Source organism: Cryptosporidium hominis, assembly GCF_000006425.1.
Source record: "Cryptosporidium hominis TU502 chromosome 5 CHRO015157, whole genome shotgun sequence".
NCBI lineage: Eukaryota > Apicomplexa > Conoidasida > Eucoccidiorida > Cryptosporidiidae > Cryptosporidium > Cryptosporidium hominis.
Genome location: NW_667306.1, coordinates 1 through 15,263, shown reverse-complemented (window position 1 = coordinate 15,263; position 15,263 = coordinate 1). Strand labels below are relative to the sequence as shown.

Sequence of the window (15,263 nt, the reverse complement as noted above, 5' to 3'; positions counted from 1 at the left end):
AAAACACTTCTCTGTGCCAAAAAACNCCCGAATTAACATGAACCAAAAGATAAAGNATCTGCAAAGCNTACATCTNATAAGAATAATAAAACACCTATAGGTAATACCAATAATCATAGTAATAATATAATAAAAGGAGGAAGCGGTAATGCTAATTATAATACAGGAAATCCGTATGTAAATCAAGAAAGATTTCATTATAATAAAAGTACAAATTCCGGAGCAAATACAGCTTTCACAAACTATGGAAGACCGGAACATTCAAGTTATTCAAATAATTATAGTAATTATTATAGAGGCGGCCATATTGACAACGGAGATGGTGGATCTCGAAGTTATAAAAAAGGACCTGTTCAAAACTACGGTGGTAGATATTAATATATTAACTTTTTTTTTCAAATATGTACTGGAATTTAAACAATCTTCTTATTATTTTTCTTATTATTATTATTACTTTTTTTTAATATTTTATTTATTTATTCTAATTTAATATATAATTCCATATTTAGACTTAAAATTTATCCAGTGAATTAAGTAAAATATTGAGGCATTAAAGACATCATATTTTTTGAAAATTCACCTCTTCTTGGGGCAGTATCAAAAGTAAGAAATCGTTTGTTCTCATTCTCATCCAATTCCATCAATGCTGCTTGATTTCCACATCTATAACAGTAATTTGGAGCACTAAAAACAGTAACTACATTATCATCATGCGACCATGTATATCCATCCATAATAAGTTGGTGAGCTCTACAAATTGTTGAAAGCCCATTGGTATGAATAAATTTTTGACTAACATCTGGACCGAAAATAAACCCTGCTCCTCTTGGAGATGCTGACCATCTAAAAATAATATTATTAAGTTAAATTGATAAAATATTACTGAATTATATTGAACTTACCCTGTTTTCTCATCAGGATCAGACCAAAGTAAATCACACATTGGACCCTCATGTGGTATTTCCTGAAATCTATTAATAGAATCAATTTCATCAATTGTTAAAGCTCCAGGAGAAAGACCACCATGATCACAAAACATATGATGTTCAACCAAAGCGCCAAGAGGTAGGTAATCAAACATATCAGTCAATTCATGCCATATTGACGCATTACCATATTTTCTTAAACATTCATCATAAAATCCGTATATCTGTGAAATATGCCTACATTCATGGTTGCCTCTTAAAATAGTTACTTTGTCTTTGTATCTTATTTTAAGTGCCATGATTAAACATATACATTCAATACTATGATATCCTCTATCAACATAATCACCAAGAAATAAATAATTAACATCAGGAGGCATCCCACCAATTCTGAATAGCTCTAATAAGTCAAAGAATTGTCCATGTATATCTCCTGCAATAGTTACTGGGCATCTCACCTTTTGTACATTTGATTCATTAATTAGAATCTCTTTAAGTTTTGAACATAATTGTTTAATATTATTGGATGATAAAGGCTTACAAGAAAGAAGTTTTTCGATACATTTATCCAAATCAAATGGTTCATTTTCATTGGTTTCTAGTATAAATCCATTGATCACTGGTTCTTTGGAAACATTCTCTTTTTCTATCGAACCCACTTCTTGACTCTGAGATATATTTTCCAAATCCATTATATTTAAAAATTTGCTTATTTAGTAAGCAATCTAAATAGAAGAACGTATTATTTAATAATAATAATAATAATAATAATAGTTCCAAAAATTTCAAGACCTTGGATATTTTTGAAAATACATAATAATTGGATTACTAATTCTAATTTTTTGTTTAAAAATGTATTATTACTAGAGTAGATATTTAATTTAACTCCAATTATTTATGTATTTTATTTATTTATTCCTTGTTATTTTAATTTTTAAGACTCGCCTCACAGTTTTTTTAAATGGAATTATATTTCTATAAATTAATATTTTATATTAAATTACAAATTATTAAATTTTTATTAACAAAATAACTGAGTTCCCGCCATTAAATTGTATATAATAAAACAATTGCAAGGAAAAAAAAAGAAAATCCAAATATAAAAATTATATTAAGGTAATGATATATGGAAGGCTTTACTTAAATATCAAATGATTCAATTTAATAAAATTTGATAGAAAATATGAAAGCTTATAGGAAGCTCACAATAATGCCTTTTGAAAAACTAAATAAATTATCAAATACTACTACTCTTTGCTAAGATCTCCAATGATTTCAAATTTTCAATTGAATGCGTTACACATGTATTGAATACAAAAAAGATAATACACACATGCATACACTTTACAAACACCATACATTTATTGTTAAAAAAAAAAAAAAAAGAAAGTCATTTGTGATACCTTACAAATTTATTTTGTTTTGAGTACTATTATAAATAAGTTAGCGGTGTAAAGAAAAAAAAAATGAACAAACTTATATGAAAAAACATGCNAAGTAGAATTCTTGAAATTAATAAGAAATAAATACTTGAGTTATGTTTAGAAAGTTTTAAATTATTCAAAAAAAAAAAAAAATAACTATTTTTACTTTCCTTTAGAAAAATACATATTCGATTATCTCTCTTTTTTTCTTCCCCTCTAAATTTTCTTTCTTCTTCNTATAATAATAATATAATGTAATTAATCGCACTAGATAAATTATACTGGACATTTGGCGCCGAAATATTATGTGGTCCAATTTTTAAATAATAAAAAAGTGGGGTGAATGACATTTGGGCGGCAATGTGTAAACAAAAATTGGCATGTAAAACTAGTAAAAGTAAATGTAATTAAATAGATTTAGAGTGAATAAATATTAATATTCATATTTATATGCAACTATAAGAAGGTTAAAAGATTAGAAAGAGTACCATTTAACTCTGTTGAGAAAACAATATAAATAACGATATATAATTGGTAGATTTAATTAAATCGTTATTTTATTGTAATTATTATTTTTCAACATCTAGTATAAATAATAGTAAAATCAATATATAAATATAAATTTATATTTGTATTTATATATAAATATATATATTTATTTATTTGTTTTGTATGGATAAGTAATAAATTTGTGAAAGAGAGAAATTTGAAACAAAATCATTTAGAAAAAAAATATATTAATTAAAAAAGTAAAAAAAAAAAAAAAAAAACAAAGAAATAAATACAAATAGAATATATGAATACAAAATAAGAGTATAAAATGAACTCATGTAATAGTGTGGGTTTATGCTCAGCAGAATCTGAATCTCCAATATTGCAACATAATTATGATAGTGTAGATACAAATGGAAATACATCATTTGGAAGAACAAATATGTCAAGAAGAGATGATTTTTGTTGTATGAGTGATCGAAATGTAGAAGATAATGAAAATAATTCATTTATACCTCAAGATTGTTGTAGTTCAAATCCAAGAATAGTAGAAGATAGTAATCAAGATTCGGTTTCATCTCCAGGAGGTAATGCTCAAATAGTAACAGTTCCACTAGTACAAGAAGTAAATGTAAGGGATAGAATAATAGAAGTTCCTGAAGTACATATAACACAGAAAATTCGTCAAAAAGTCATAGTAAAAGATGTAATTAGAAAGGTTCCAAAACAAGAAATTCAATATGTAGATAAATTTGTTGAAGTACCAGAAGTAAGGATTGTAGATAAATTTGTATCTAAACCTGTAACGAAATATGTTGAAAGGCATGTACCGAAAGTAGAAGTACGTGAAATAGTTAAGGAAATACCAAAAATTGAGATACAATATGTTGAGAAGATTGTAGAAGTACCAGAAATAAGAGTTGTAGATAAAATTGTTGAAATACCAACAATTAAACATGTAATTAAAGAAGTACCAAAAATTGAAATAAAAGAAATACAAGTCGAAAAAATAGTTAAAGTACCAAAAATTGAAATAAAACAAATAGAAAAAGAAAGAAAAGTATTGGGTCCAGTAGAATATATTGATATACCTATAGAAAAGATTATATTAAAGCCAAATCCTCAAATTATTGAAAAGATTGTTCAAGTACCAATACCAAAAGAAGTTGAAATTGAGGTACCTGTATATAATCCAGATATTAGAGATACTGTTGAAATAGAAGTTGATAATTATTATACTGTTGAAAAAGAAGTTGAAGTTCCTATACCTGGGAGAATTATTCCTGTACCAGTTGAAGTAGAAGTTGAGAAGATTGTTGAAGTACCTGTACAAGTTCCACAAGAACATATTAGAATTGTACAAAAACAAGTACCTCAATATATTGAACACATTAGAACTGTTGAGATTCCTCAATACCAAGATGAGTTTGTTGAGGTTCCACAATATGTTCCAATGGTACATCATACTATTATTAAACCTGTTGTATCTCAAGAATATAAGGAACTTCCTCCTGTTGTTGAACAAGGAGATGTTAGATATGTCAAGGAGCCTCCACAGTATTTAGAAACTGAATATGTTCATGGCGAGCCTATTGAATTAGACTGCAATACTCCTCTTCCAGCTCCTCCATCTCCTAGATATACTACAATTAAGGTTAACAGTGCAAATAATAGGGATAGTTAGAATTTATTATTATTATTATCATTATTGTTGTAATTACTAATTTAATTAATATTTTGATTAAAAACCCAACTATCTCACTTCATCTAAATCCATACTTTCTAGATAATACTGAAGGCAACTTAAATGTCATGATTAAACTCTATGTAATCCCCCCTCACCAATGCTGAAGAGGGCCAACAAAATCACGAAGCTCCTCCCCAACCCACATTTGACGGCCGGCACAACTCCAGAACCAACACAAAATGCGTGCCCTCAAGCCACGTCTACAAGGGAGGGAGGGAGGGAGAGGGTCTCCGATGATCCGAACAGAACTAAAACTACGTTTAAGTGATACATTGGTTTCATTGGTGGGTGGGTTTGACCTGGGAAGGTCAGAGGGTATGCCGCACAAGTCGGTAGTGTAAGGACGAGGCAACAATTTGAACGAGACATGAGCAAGCTCAGAGATCGCATTCACCCAGAAAAAAATTTCTGTGACTATTAATAGGTCCCGTAGGACCCATATCAGTTGTCACACTGATAAGAACAGATACTACACTTGATCATAGCCAAAAGGCCGAGAAGGTATGCCCGTCCCTAGATTTTTTTTCTTAATTTGTATGCTCAACACGATTTTATGATGGTTCTGAAAATTCAATTATTTGAATTTAGGCGGGAACCATTTTAACCATAAAGTAATTAATTTTTTTTTTTCACACCAATGCTTACTATTTAAATAATTTAATCTAGTAAAATATTACTTAGAAAATATAATAAATAATTTATTAATCCTTTTACTCGGAAAGAAAAATGGAAAATGTTTAAACTATGTTCACTTTTTAAAATATATATTTAATTTAATTGCAAATATTTATATTAATTTTATTGTAATTGTTTTCCCCAAATTTATTTAAAAAAAAACTGGCGGTAACTAATGCACTTTAAAAATTCTTGACATTTTTCCTGATAACTTTTTGGGCGGGCATTCCAAAAAAATTTATTTTTGGTTTAAATTCTTAATTAGTAGTTAAATCTTGAAATTTTCGAGTAAAAGGTAAAATTTGACCATAAAATTAACGTGTAAACGGATTAGAAATAAAATATTTTGCTTATAACTTTTTACTAACTGGGTTAAAGATATTATTTAATTGCTTTCAAGAATTTAATTATTCAAGTTTTTTATAGCAATTTTAATGAATGAATATATTTTAATTTTGAATTAGGATGAAATAAACAAGTAAATTAGAAATTATTATTAATTGTTATTATTATCGTTATTGTTATAACAATTATACTAACTAACTAAATACTCTAATTTCTTAACAAATTTAATAAAAATGATACCAGAGAAAATATTGGAAGAAGATTTGTTAGAACATGATTTACAAGGTTCAAATGCATTAGTTCTACCAACTTCGAAAATTGAGAGAAAGAGAATACATCAAGAAAATAACCATTCAGAATCTGATCAGAATAGTAGGAGGTCATGCAAAGAGAAAAAAATGAGTAATAGAAAGAAAAGGAAGTTAAAACAATTAGAAGAGAAAAAAAGACTAAATAAGATACATGAAGATTTGACAAATGATTTAAAGAAGTATACTTTAAGTGATCAGGAGCTTCAGCTTATGATGGGCATTACAAATACAAGAATAAATAACAAACAAAAGCAAATACTTAGAAGTAGATATTTAGCAGCAAAGTTGGAATTACCAGATTTTCTTAAATTAAAAGATTGTTCTTCTAAATCAAAGAATTATATTTCCGAATCTGAATCTGAATCTGAATCTAAACATGAATTTAAACCTGAATCTGAACCTGAAAACTCTAAAGTTGATGATTTAGTTCATCTTGCTGATTATGATAAAGAATTGAAATCCGAGAATGAAAATTTTGATTCCGAATCAAAATTAGAATTGAAGAAAAATGAGCAATTAAAAGAAGAAAATCAAAAGAAAGAAAGTAAAGGTCGTTATATAAGAAAATACACGTCACTTGTAATAAAGAATGATAATGATAGACCAATCATTAATAGAACTCCTGAAATAGAGTTTCAACGTTCAGAATTACCTGTTAGAGTTTATGAGTTTGAGATTTTGGATGCTATTGAGAATAATGATGTTGTTATTGTAACAGGAGCAACAGGAAGTGGTAAATCAACTCAAGTACCTCAATTATTATATGAATCAGGATATTGTCAATTAAAGAAAGGACAAAACAATAATCATGTAAATGAAAGTGAAAAAAGATATATGATAGGTTTAACACAACCAAGAAGGATTGCAGCAACATCATTAAGTAATAGAATTGGCGAAGAATTGAATGACTCAAAAGTTGTTGGATATCAAATACGTTATGATAAAAAAAATTGTACAAATGAAACAGTAATTAAAGTAATGACAGATGGTGTTTTATTACAAGAAATACAAAAAGATTTATTATGTTCAAAGTATAGTGTTATATTAATAGATGAAGCACATGAAAGAACAGTAAATACCGATATTTTGATTGGATTATTATCTAGAATTGTAATATTTAGGAGAGAGGAGTATATTAGGAAGACTAAACAAGGATTAGAAGATATATTACCACCATTAAAACTTATAATAATGTCAGCAACTTTAAGAGTTACTGATTTTTCAGAAAATCCCAAATTGTTTTCAAAACCTCCTCCTGTTATTAATATAGAGACTCCAAACTTTCCTGTTACCCTTCACTTCAGTAAAAACACTCCAAAAGATTATATATCAGCAGCTTATAAGAAGATTCAACAAATTCATAATAGGCTTCCTCCTGGTTCTATTTTAGTTTTTGTAACAGGAAAGAAGGAAGTTAACCTATTGGTAAATTTGATCAATAATAAGGGGAAAAATAAAGCCAAAAGAAATTGTCTATTAAACAATACAACAAATTCTAAGATGAATATGCTTTTGGACTTTACGGAGAATAACCTCGAAGAGGAGGAGTTGGAGGAATTAGAAGAGGAGGAGGAGGAGGAGGAGGAGGAGGAGGAGGAAGAAGAAGAAGAAGAAGAAGAAGAAGAAGAAGAAGAAGAAGATGATGATGATGAATTGGAAGAAGAGCAATTAGATGAATTAGAACAAGAGGAATTAGAAGAAGAGGAAAAAGAACAACAAAAAGAACAAGAAAATGAGGTAAGTGAGGGAAGCAAAAACGTTTGGGAAAGTTTTGGCAAGAAGGATATCAGGAAGCGAAAAATAAGGCTTCACAAAGATGTGGATTCATCTGTATGGAAAGGTGGAGGAGTTATTGAGGAAGATGATAGTGAGGAAGAAAAAGATTCAGTGAAAAAAGAAGAGAGAAATAAAAATAAGAAACCAGAAAATATTAAGATTCAACTTATAGCAATTCCCTTATATGCATCCATGAGCTTTGATGAACAAAAAAAAGCATTCAAATTGCCTGAATCTAATAATATAAGACACGTAATCATTTCAACAAATGTTTCTGAAACTTCAATTACTATTCCAAATGTAAGGTATGTAATAGATACAGGTAAAGAAAAAAGAAGAGAATATACTAAAGGATCAGACTCTTCTCACTTTACTGTAGAATGGATTTCAAAAGCTTCAGCAAGCCAAAGATCTGGAAGAGCTGGAAGAGTTGGACCAGGTCATTGCTATAGACTTTACTCTTCACCAATCTACGAAAATATATTTCCAAAATTTGCTCCAATTGATATTTTGTCAATACCTCTTGATTCTGTATTGTTATACATGCATTCTTTGGGAATACCAGATATTGTGGATTTCCCATTTCCCACTCCACCTGAAAAGTCACAAATAGATCAAGCTTATCAGCTTCTAACTATTCTTGGATCAGTTGAAAGCAGGAAATCCAAATATATATTAACTAACCAGGGAATTTCCATTTCCAGTTTTCCATTACCACCAAGATATGCAAAGATATTACTTTTAACAACAGCCTATATAAGAAAGAATTTAATAAATGATGACTTAAAATCTTCTATAGAACTTTTACAACAAGTTTGTATATTAGTTTCATATTTATCAATAGGAAATTTAAGAGATGAAAGTTTTTCATCAGATACTCAAAAAGAACATAATCAAGGAATAAAGAATGTTGATCATCAGAATTTGAATGATGATTTTGAATCATTTCCCTCAAATTTAGGAAATGATATTGAAATCAATTTATGGTTTTGTATTAAATATTTGGAATATTATGGCTCAGGAAGAAAACATGAAAGATCTCTTTCTGATAAATTTTGTAAGAAATTTGAATTAAATTCAAGAGGATTATCTGAAATCAGATTAATGTCAATTCAACTTTTTAATATAACTAAAAAGAAATATTTGGATAAATTAATTAATTCTGAAGCTAATTTAAATATTAAATGGCCTCCAAGTCTTCCAAATTATACTCAAAAGAATCTACTACGTACTTTCTTTATCTCTAGCTTTATTGATCATATTGCTGTTAGAAATGATGGTAATTTGGTCTCTAAGGTTTCATATCAAATTCCTAATGAATCACCAAACAGTTATTCCGCTTTTATTCATCCCAGAAGTGTATTAAAAAGTTCCAAGCCAAAATTACTCATTTATAGCCAAATAATATCATCCACTGATAAAAACAGACATAATTTATGTGATTGCTTATTAATAACAACTGATGATATTTCTAAAGCTACATCTCTTAAACACTCACTTGTGGATTGCTCTAAAATTTTAAGCTTTCCAACTCCTTATTATAATATTGAAAGTGATTCTATAATTGGATATTGTACTCCAAAATATAGAAATAATTCAGTTGTTATTGATCTACCTTCATCAGAAATTCAACTTGAAACCAATAATAATATTGTTTTTGAAGTATTTGCTAGAGCTATATTAAATGGCCAAGTTTTTAAAGAATTTAAGAATCAGAGAATTTTAAAGGGTCTTAAATCCAAAAATAATAATTCTAACCAATTTAAACTTTTGGTTAATACTCTTGAACAAAATTTAATTTTTAATAAATCTCGATTAATTTCTAAATTCCAAACTAAGAGAGATTTTCTACTAAAGAATATTCTACAATTATATGAAATTTCAGTTCACAATGATATTAGGAGCTTTTGGCCTCCAATTAAATAATTACTATTTCATCTTTGTGAGTATATAAAAAGTAAGGGGGGGAAAAAAAAAGAAATACACTTGTTACCAAACAATAAGAAATTTATTATAATCATAGTAATTATTTATTTCTACATTATATTAAACTGTGTAAATATTTAATTTAATTCCATTTTATTTTTTTTATTTCCTTTTTGCATGTATGCATTAAATATTACAATGGTTTTGTGTGGACAAAAAAAAAAATCGGCGGGAAAACTGAAATTTGTATTTAGAGCAAAAATAAATAATATAAATACAAATAATTTATTAAAAAAAAAAAAAAAAAAAAAAGAAAAGAATTGGTGGAATATTATAATTACAAGAATAAGAGATCAAGCTAAGTTTAGATAATATAGTTAAGTTTCCAAAGTCATTGGCTTTTAATATCTTGAATGACAGGAAATGAAAACATTGACTAAAAGCGAACAAAAGTGGGATGCTACAATAACAATGAATAGTAATTCAACAGATATGGTTATATATTCAGAAGAAAAAAAAGACATGGGAGAACTGGCCCCAAATAAGTTCTGGAACTCTATAAACCAAGGTGTAAATTTGATTGTTGGGCTTTATGAAGGCATTCAATCAGCATGCATGGCTACTGGAGTACATGAATCAGAAATGTTAAATGAAATTAGTATATTTGATAATAAGTTAGGAAAGGCTAAAAGAATTGCAAAAAATACTGATTTTGGCAATAGAATGAATTCAAATGAAATTTCTACTTCTAATTCCACAAGAGTGTCATCCGTGATAAATTTTAATGATTTACTTACATCGCCAAGTGGTATAACATCAAAGACTTCAAGTATTAATGATTTAAGCTATTTATATAGTCAATTAGGTATTGGAGGAGGATTTGAATCATCAGGATTACTTCAAAGTCTTAGTAATGATCCAACAATACAACTACCGCATATGGATGTACCTAATTTATCAGCACATACAAAAATGTATGCATTTCGTTCACATATTTGTCTCTCAATATTATGTTCTCAAAATATTGATAAAATTATTGAGACTAACTTAGTTTCTGGTGATTTTAAATTAAAAGGTCCTGGTTTTAGGGTTGAAAATGTATATATACCAATTAGAAATGAAAAACAAAATATTGAAATTAAGCTAACAACATTTACAAATCTTGGAAAAAGAGTTGATCTTGGAGTTGATATTCCTATTTCTGCTATACATAAAAGTGATGAAAATTTTACTTTTTGGTTATCACTAACATCTGATAAAGATCAATCTTGCCAAAAATATAATGATATTCTACCTGAAGCTGTTTTTCGTCTTAAATTAGATAATGAAAACTATAAAGCAGGAGTTATTCATCCTAGGATACTTGTTAATGTTAAAAGAGTTATGACTGGAATTATTGAAGATTTACAAATCTCATCTTTAAAAGTTTTTGATCATAATATTTTACCTTCTTCTGGATATTATTCTTCTAATAACAATCAAAAATCTTCCTCTACATTAATTTATGTTGGATTATATAACGATTCATTAGATATGGAAATTTCTCAGATTCTCAATTCTAATCCTTCATTTCTTTCTAATTATATTATTGAAAGAATTAATTCTGCTGGACATTATAAAATTAATGATATTGATGTCTTAATTTCTTATGGATCAGGAAAATATTCCAATGCATTATTTGTTCAAGATGAAACTTCACGTCAACCTTTAATTGATTATCTTAATAATACTAATGAAAATATTGAATGGTTAACAAGTGAGCCTAGTAATGCAACAGAAATGGTTCCACCTGGAGTTTTACCTGATTTCTCTGGTACTCCAGCTCCATGGGAAGTTGAAACTGATCGTAGAAAAGCTATGGAATTAGCTTGTCATAGAGTTGCTTTGAGAGAACATATTGCTATACAGTATTTAATTGATACTGGATGTACTAATTTACCAAATCCAAAATTCTCTCAATGGCTGAATCCACCATATTTTAGAATTGGTCCTCAATTTGAGCCAGATCCTATGAGTTATAATTGGGGCCCAAATTATACTAATATTCAATTAATTCCTTTAGAACAGCCTAAAAAGATTAATTAAGGCAGAAAATAATATTTACTTATCTTTATTTTTCTCTTTTTTCTTTTCTTAAATTCAATTATCATCCTATATAATATGAATTAAACTTGTTCAATAAAAAAAGCGATTAAAATCAAGTAACAATCCCTTAAAAGGATAAATATAAATATCAATAATTCCAAATCACATTATTATACTCAGAAGAAATGCAGATTCCAGTAAAGAGAAAATTAAAAGAATAAAACAGGATATCATAATTAGTGGAGTTTCTATTTTCTTTTTCTTTTTAAGTTTGGAAAACTTATTAATAGTATAAGCATATTATTGAAATATCTGGTTCCTTTTAATGAACAGCAAATACTTCCCAGCTTATTTTATTATTATTATTCATCTATAATACTTCTTATTAATTATTATTACTCTTGTTTATTAATTTATGAGCGATTATTAAGATTTTGTAAAATTCATTTTTTCAGTTATTCAATTATTAAATAACTTCTTCAAATGAGGTATAAAATAACCTTTGTTTTATTTATACAAAAAAACAAGATTTTGACTTTTTTTTTCCGTTTTTGAAAATATTATGTCTTTAATAATACTTACCACCCCAAGGAACATAATATTATTATAATTTTTGGATGAGAATTTTGACAAATTCATTATGATATATATTTTATTTAAAGAGAAATATGTATAGAAAAATAAATACTAATAAATCCTTTTTTTCCTTTAAATAGATATAAATGTAAATATTAGATGCAGTTGTTATATATTTCCCACACTAATTATTTGATAAATTAGTATTGTGAATCATCCATACAAAATTAATATTAATAATAATTAATAAGAAGATTATATTGAATATCTCTCAAAAAAAAAAAAGATAAACCCCCACACATTCCAAGATTTAGAGTAAAAGCTTGATTATTAGATTGGATCTCTTATTATTACAAATAGAGAGTACTTAGTTTAATACTTTACTCTTAACAAGTGAGAAGAAGTCATCCCTGCTAATAATGTTTTGCTGCTTTCTAAATACATCTTGAGTTGCAAGATTGAGCATCCCGGTAAGGGTTTCATCATCAAGCTCTTCACCAAGTTCATTTGATATCTTTCTTAAACTTTCAAGATCAATACAACCCTTATTGTTATGATCAAATATTTTGTAAGCCTCCAATGTATCAATATTTGCATCCATATCATCTTTTTCAGATGCCTCGGGAAATCCTGTAAGCTGATCTATTAATATATGGAGACTTATATTACCTTGTGAATCACATAAGGATTTAAGTGTATCACAAGCTTCAGCAATGTGTTCTCTTGGTATAAAGTTCCACTCCATCATTCTATTTTGAATATCTGTAAATGGAATAACATCCTTATATTCTCTATCCAAAAGCTTGACAACATCCGGGAGATCTCTCTCATTATCCCAAACCTTTCTTTGACCAAAAGAGACAGTCTGCCCATCTGCTCTTAAACTTGCAGAAGAATTCTGAGTTGATGGGTTCATACTTTCGTCACGATCCTTTCTTTTTAATAAGAAAAAACTCTTTCAAAAAAACTTCTTATTATTATGTACGTTACGAGAGTACTTTATTTAACTTTTTACCTTGCTGTTATTAATAATGTAAATTAGCATTCTCATGCACGCGAATGTTGGCGCCATCTACATCCGTTGCGCACACGTCTAAATTTGTGTGTATTAGCCTCGTAAAATTAAATTTCAAGATTAATGAAATAGCAGGTAAATAATAGAAGAATATAATAATTTGATAGAAAGGACGAAAAAAAAAGATAAAGGGAGAGATGGGAAGAAGATAGTGGAAATATTACTAAGACTTGAGATTAAAATGCATGTTTAATTTTAACTAAGCGTTAAATAATGTGTGCTACTTTTTTTTCGCTGTTCTCTCAAATATTATATAACTATGGATAATCTAGAATGATTATTTTTTTATATATAAATTTTATCTTTTATATTTACTTAAATTATGATAATTGAATATTTGTTATCTTCATTTAACTCTATATTTAGATAATAGTCTGTTATTATTTGAATTGTTTGTTCTTCCAAGTTGTTTATTATTAAAAAATAATATTATTGCATTGCATGCACGCGCCTAATATTATTTTGAATATCATATTATTGCATGCAATTTCAGTAATAAATTAAAAAAATTCAAATATAAAGGTAACTCTCAAATAATAATACGATTTAAATAAATATATTTCTAAAAGATATTTTGATTTGAAGGAATCCGTTTTTTTCTTTTTTTTTTGTTTTTAAAATGTATAGTATTAATAATAAATTTGGTGCATTATATAAACTTTGATGAAAATTTCTGAATATAATTCATATTAAAATATAATGAATGCTTGATTAATACTTTTATTAAATCAGTTAGGGTACAAATAAGGCCATAACTTAAGAAAGAATTAATATGTTTAGCCTTTTCTTTAGATTGAAAGAATGGAGAATATAACTTTTGATTAAAAGGAATGATTATATTATGGTTATCAACGCATAATTTAACAATATAGAAAGTCAGGAGTTGTCTAATTTTTGGAGGAAGGAAATTAATGATTTTTAGAATTAAGTAAATTCCACCCATTATTTTTTTGGTAAAATTAAAATTTTTATGATTAGTTTGGTTGATTTCTTTTGTTACATTATTATTTAAAGTTTGTTTTAATATATTAAGTTGACGACTTTTTTTAACATATTCAGTGAAAGTTGATGGTTTATTAAGTTCCTTTAATTCTTCTTCTAACTGAGAAATTTCTGAGTTAATTATTTGGTTTGTTTCACCATTGATTAATTTGTGAATTTTCAAAAGTTTTATTATATGTTCAAGAAAATATGATGAAAATAGTTCAAATAGAATCAAAAATATTATTGTGTAATACATTCTAGTTTGCGTTTAAATATAAAGTTGAGTTGATTAGATTTGATTAAATTTCTTCACTTTAATTATTTTTTTGTATATTTATTATCAAAAGAGTGATAATTTATTAAAATGAATTTTAATGAATTAATAGAAATTTCATTATTATTATTATTTTCCTCGTTTAATTTATTAAAGAAAATTGTGGAATTTGGCGCCATACTTATGTTAATTTTGACATTAATAGGTGCACAGGGTAGGAGATCACAAATTATAAGAAATAATTAAAAAAATAATTGAAAAAAAAAATACATTTTTTTTTTGATATGAAAAAAAAGTTGCTGGAAGAGTATATTTAGTAATAAATTAATGTATATATATATATTTTTTATGGAGATGATTTCAAGAAAGATTTCAAAAAAAGATGAAGTTATCACGTAGTTTTATTATTGCATGCATTTTTGTATATATTTTAAATATTTTGGGTTTGGTCATAATTAACCCAAAACCTGAAATTTGTTTGCTTAGAATTAGGGTTAGAGAAAAAGGATTTTTGAAAAGAGCAGCAAATGCAGCAGGAAGACTAATTTTTGGAGTTGATACAACTCCAAAAGAACCACCTTTAAATACCGAAAGATTTCCTGTTGGAATGTTTCCTGATCCAAAAGAATTAGCTCAAGAACTAGATA

At 27.2% G+C, this 15,263-nt stretch overlaps 7 protein-coding genes across 7 annotated transcripts; 3 read left to right on the top strand and 4 right to left on the bottom strand.

Annotated features, from left to right (window-relative positions):
• Positions 1–530: 530 nt before the first annotated feature.
• On the bottom strand, positions 531–734 carry Chro.50441 (protein phosphatase catalytic (36.3 kD) (4M623)). The annotated part of the gene is made up of 1 exon (XM_661651.1): positions 531–734. The coding sequence occupies one exon, from the start codon at positions 732–734 to the stop codon at positions 531–533; it is 204 nt and encodes a 67-aa protein (XP_666743.1).
• A 164-nt stretch (positions 735–898) lies between these two features.
• On the bottom strand, positions 899–1,618 carry Chro.50440 (hypothetical protein). Its single annotated transcript, XM_661650.1, has 1 exon — positions 899–1,618. One exon carries the CDS (start codon positions 1,616–1,618, stop codon positions 899–901), a length of 720 nt encoding a protein of 239 aa, XP_666742.1.
• Positions 1,619–3,170: 1,552 nt separating this feature from the next.
• On the top strand, positions 3,171–4,526 carry Chro.50439 (membrane skeletal protein). The annotated part of the gene is made up of 1 exon (XM_661649.1): positions 3,171–4,526. The coding sequence occupies one exon, from the start codon at positions 3,171–3,173 to the stop codon at positions 4,524–4,526; it is 1,356 nt and encodes a 451-aa protein (XP_666741.1).
• Positions 4,527–5,842: 1,316 nt separating this feature from the next.
• Chro.50438 (ATP-dependent RNA helicase) lies at positions 5,843–9,622 on the top strand. Its single annotated transcript, XM_661648.1, has 1 exon — positions 5,843–9,622. One exon carries the CDS (start codon positions 5,843–5,845, stop codon positions 9,620–9,622), a length of 3,780 nt encoding a protein of 1,259 aa, XP_666740.1.
• Positions 9,623–10,045: 423 nt separating this feature from the next.
• Positions 10,046–11,707, top strand: Chro.50437 (hypothetical protein). The annotated part of the gene is made up of 1 exon (XM_661647.1): positions 10,046–11,707. One exon carries the CDS (start codon positions 10,046–10,048, stop codon positions 11,705–11,707), a length of 1,662 nt encoding a protein of 553 aa, XP_666739.1.
• Positions 11,708–12,650: 943 nt separating this feature from the next.
• On the bottom strand, positions 12,651–13,199 carry Chro.50436 (hypothetical protein). Its single annotated transcript, XM_661646.1, has 1 exon — positions 12,651–13,199. One exon carries the CDS (start codon positions 13,197–13,199, stop codon positions 12,651–12,653), a length of 549 nt encoding a protein of 182 aa, XP_666738.1.
• Positions 13,200–14,007: 808 nt separating this feature from the next.
• Positions 14,008–14,598, bottom strand: Chro.50435 (hypothetical protein). The annotated part of the gene is made up of 1 exon (XM_661645.1): positions 14,008–14,598. The coding sequence occupies one exon, from the start codon at positions 14,596–14,598 to the stop codon at positions 14,008–14,010; it is 591 nt and encodes a 196-aa protein (XP_666737.1).
• Between the last annotated feature and the right edge of the window lie 665 nt (positions 14,599–15,263).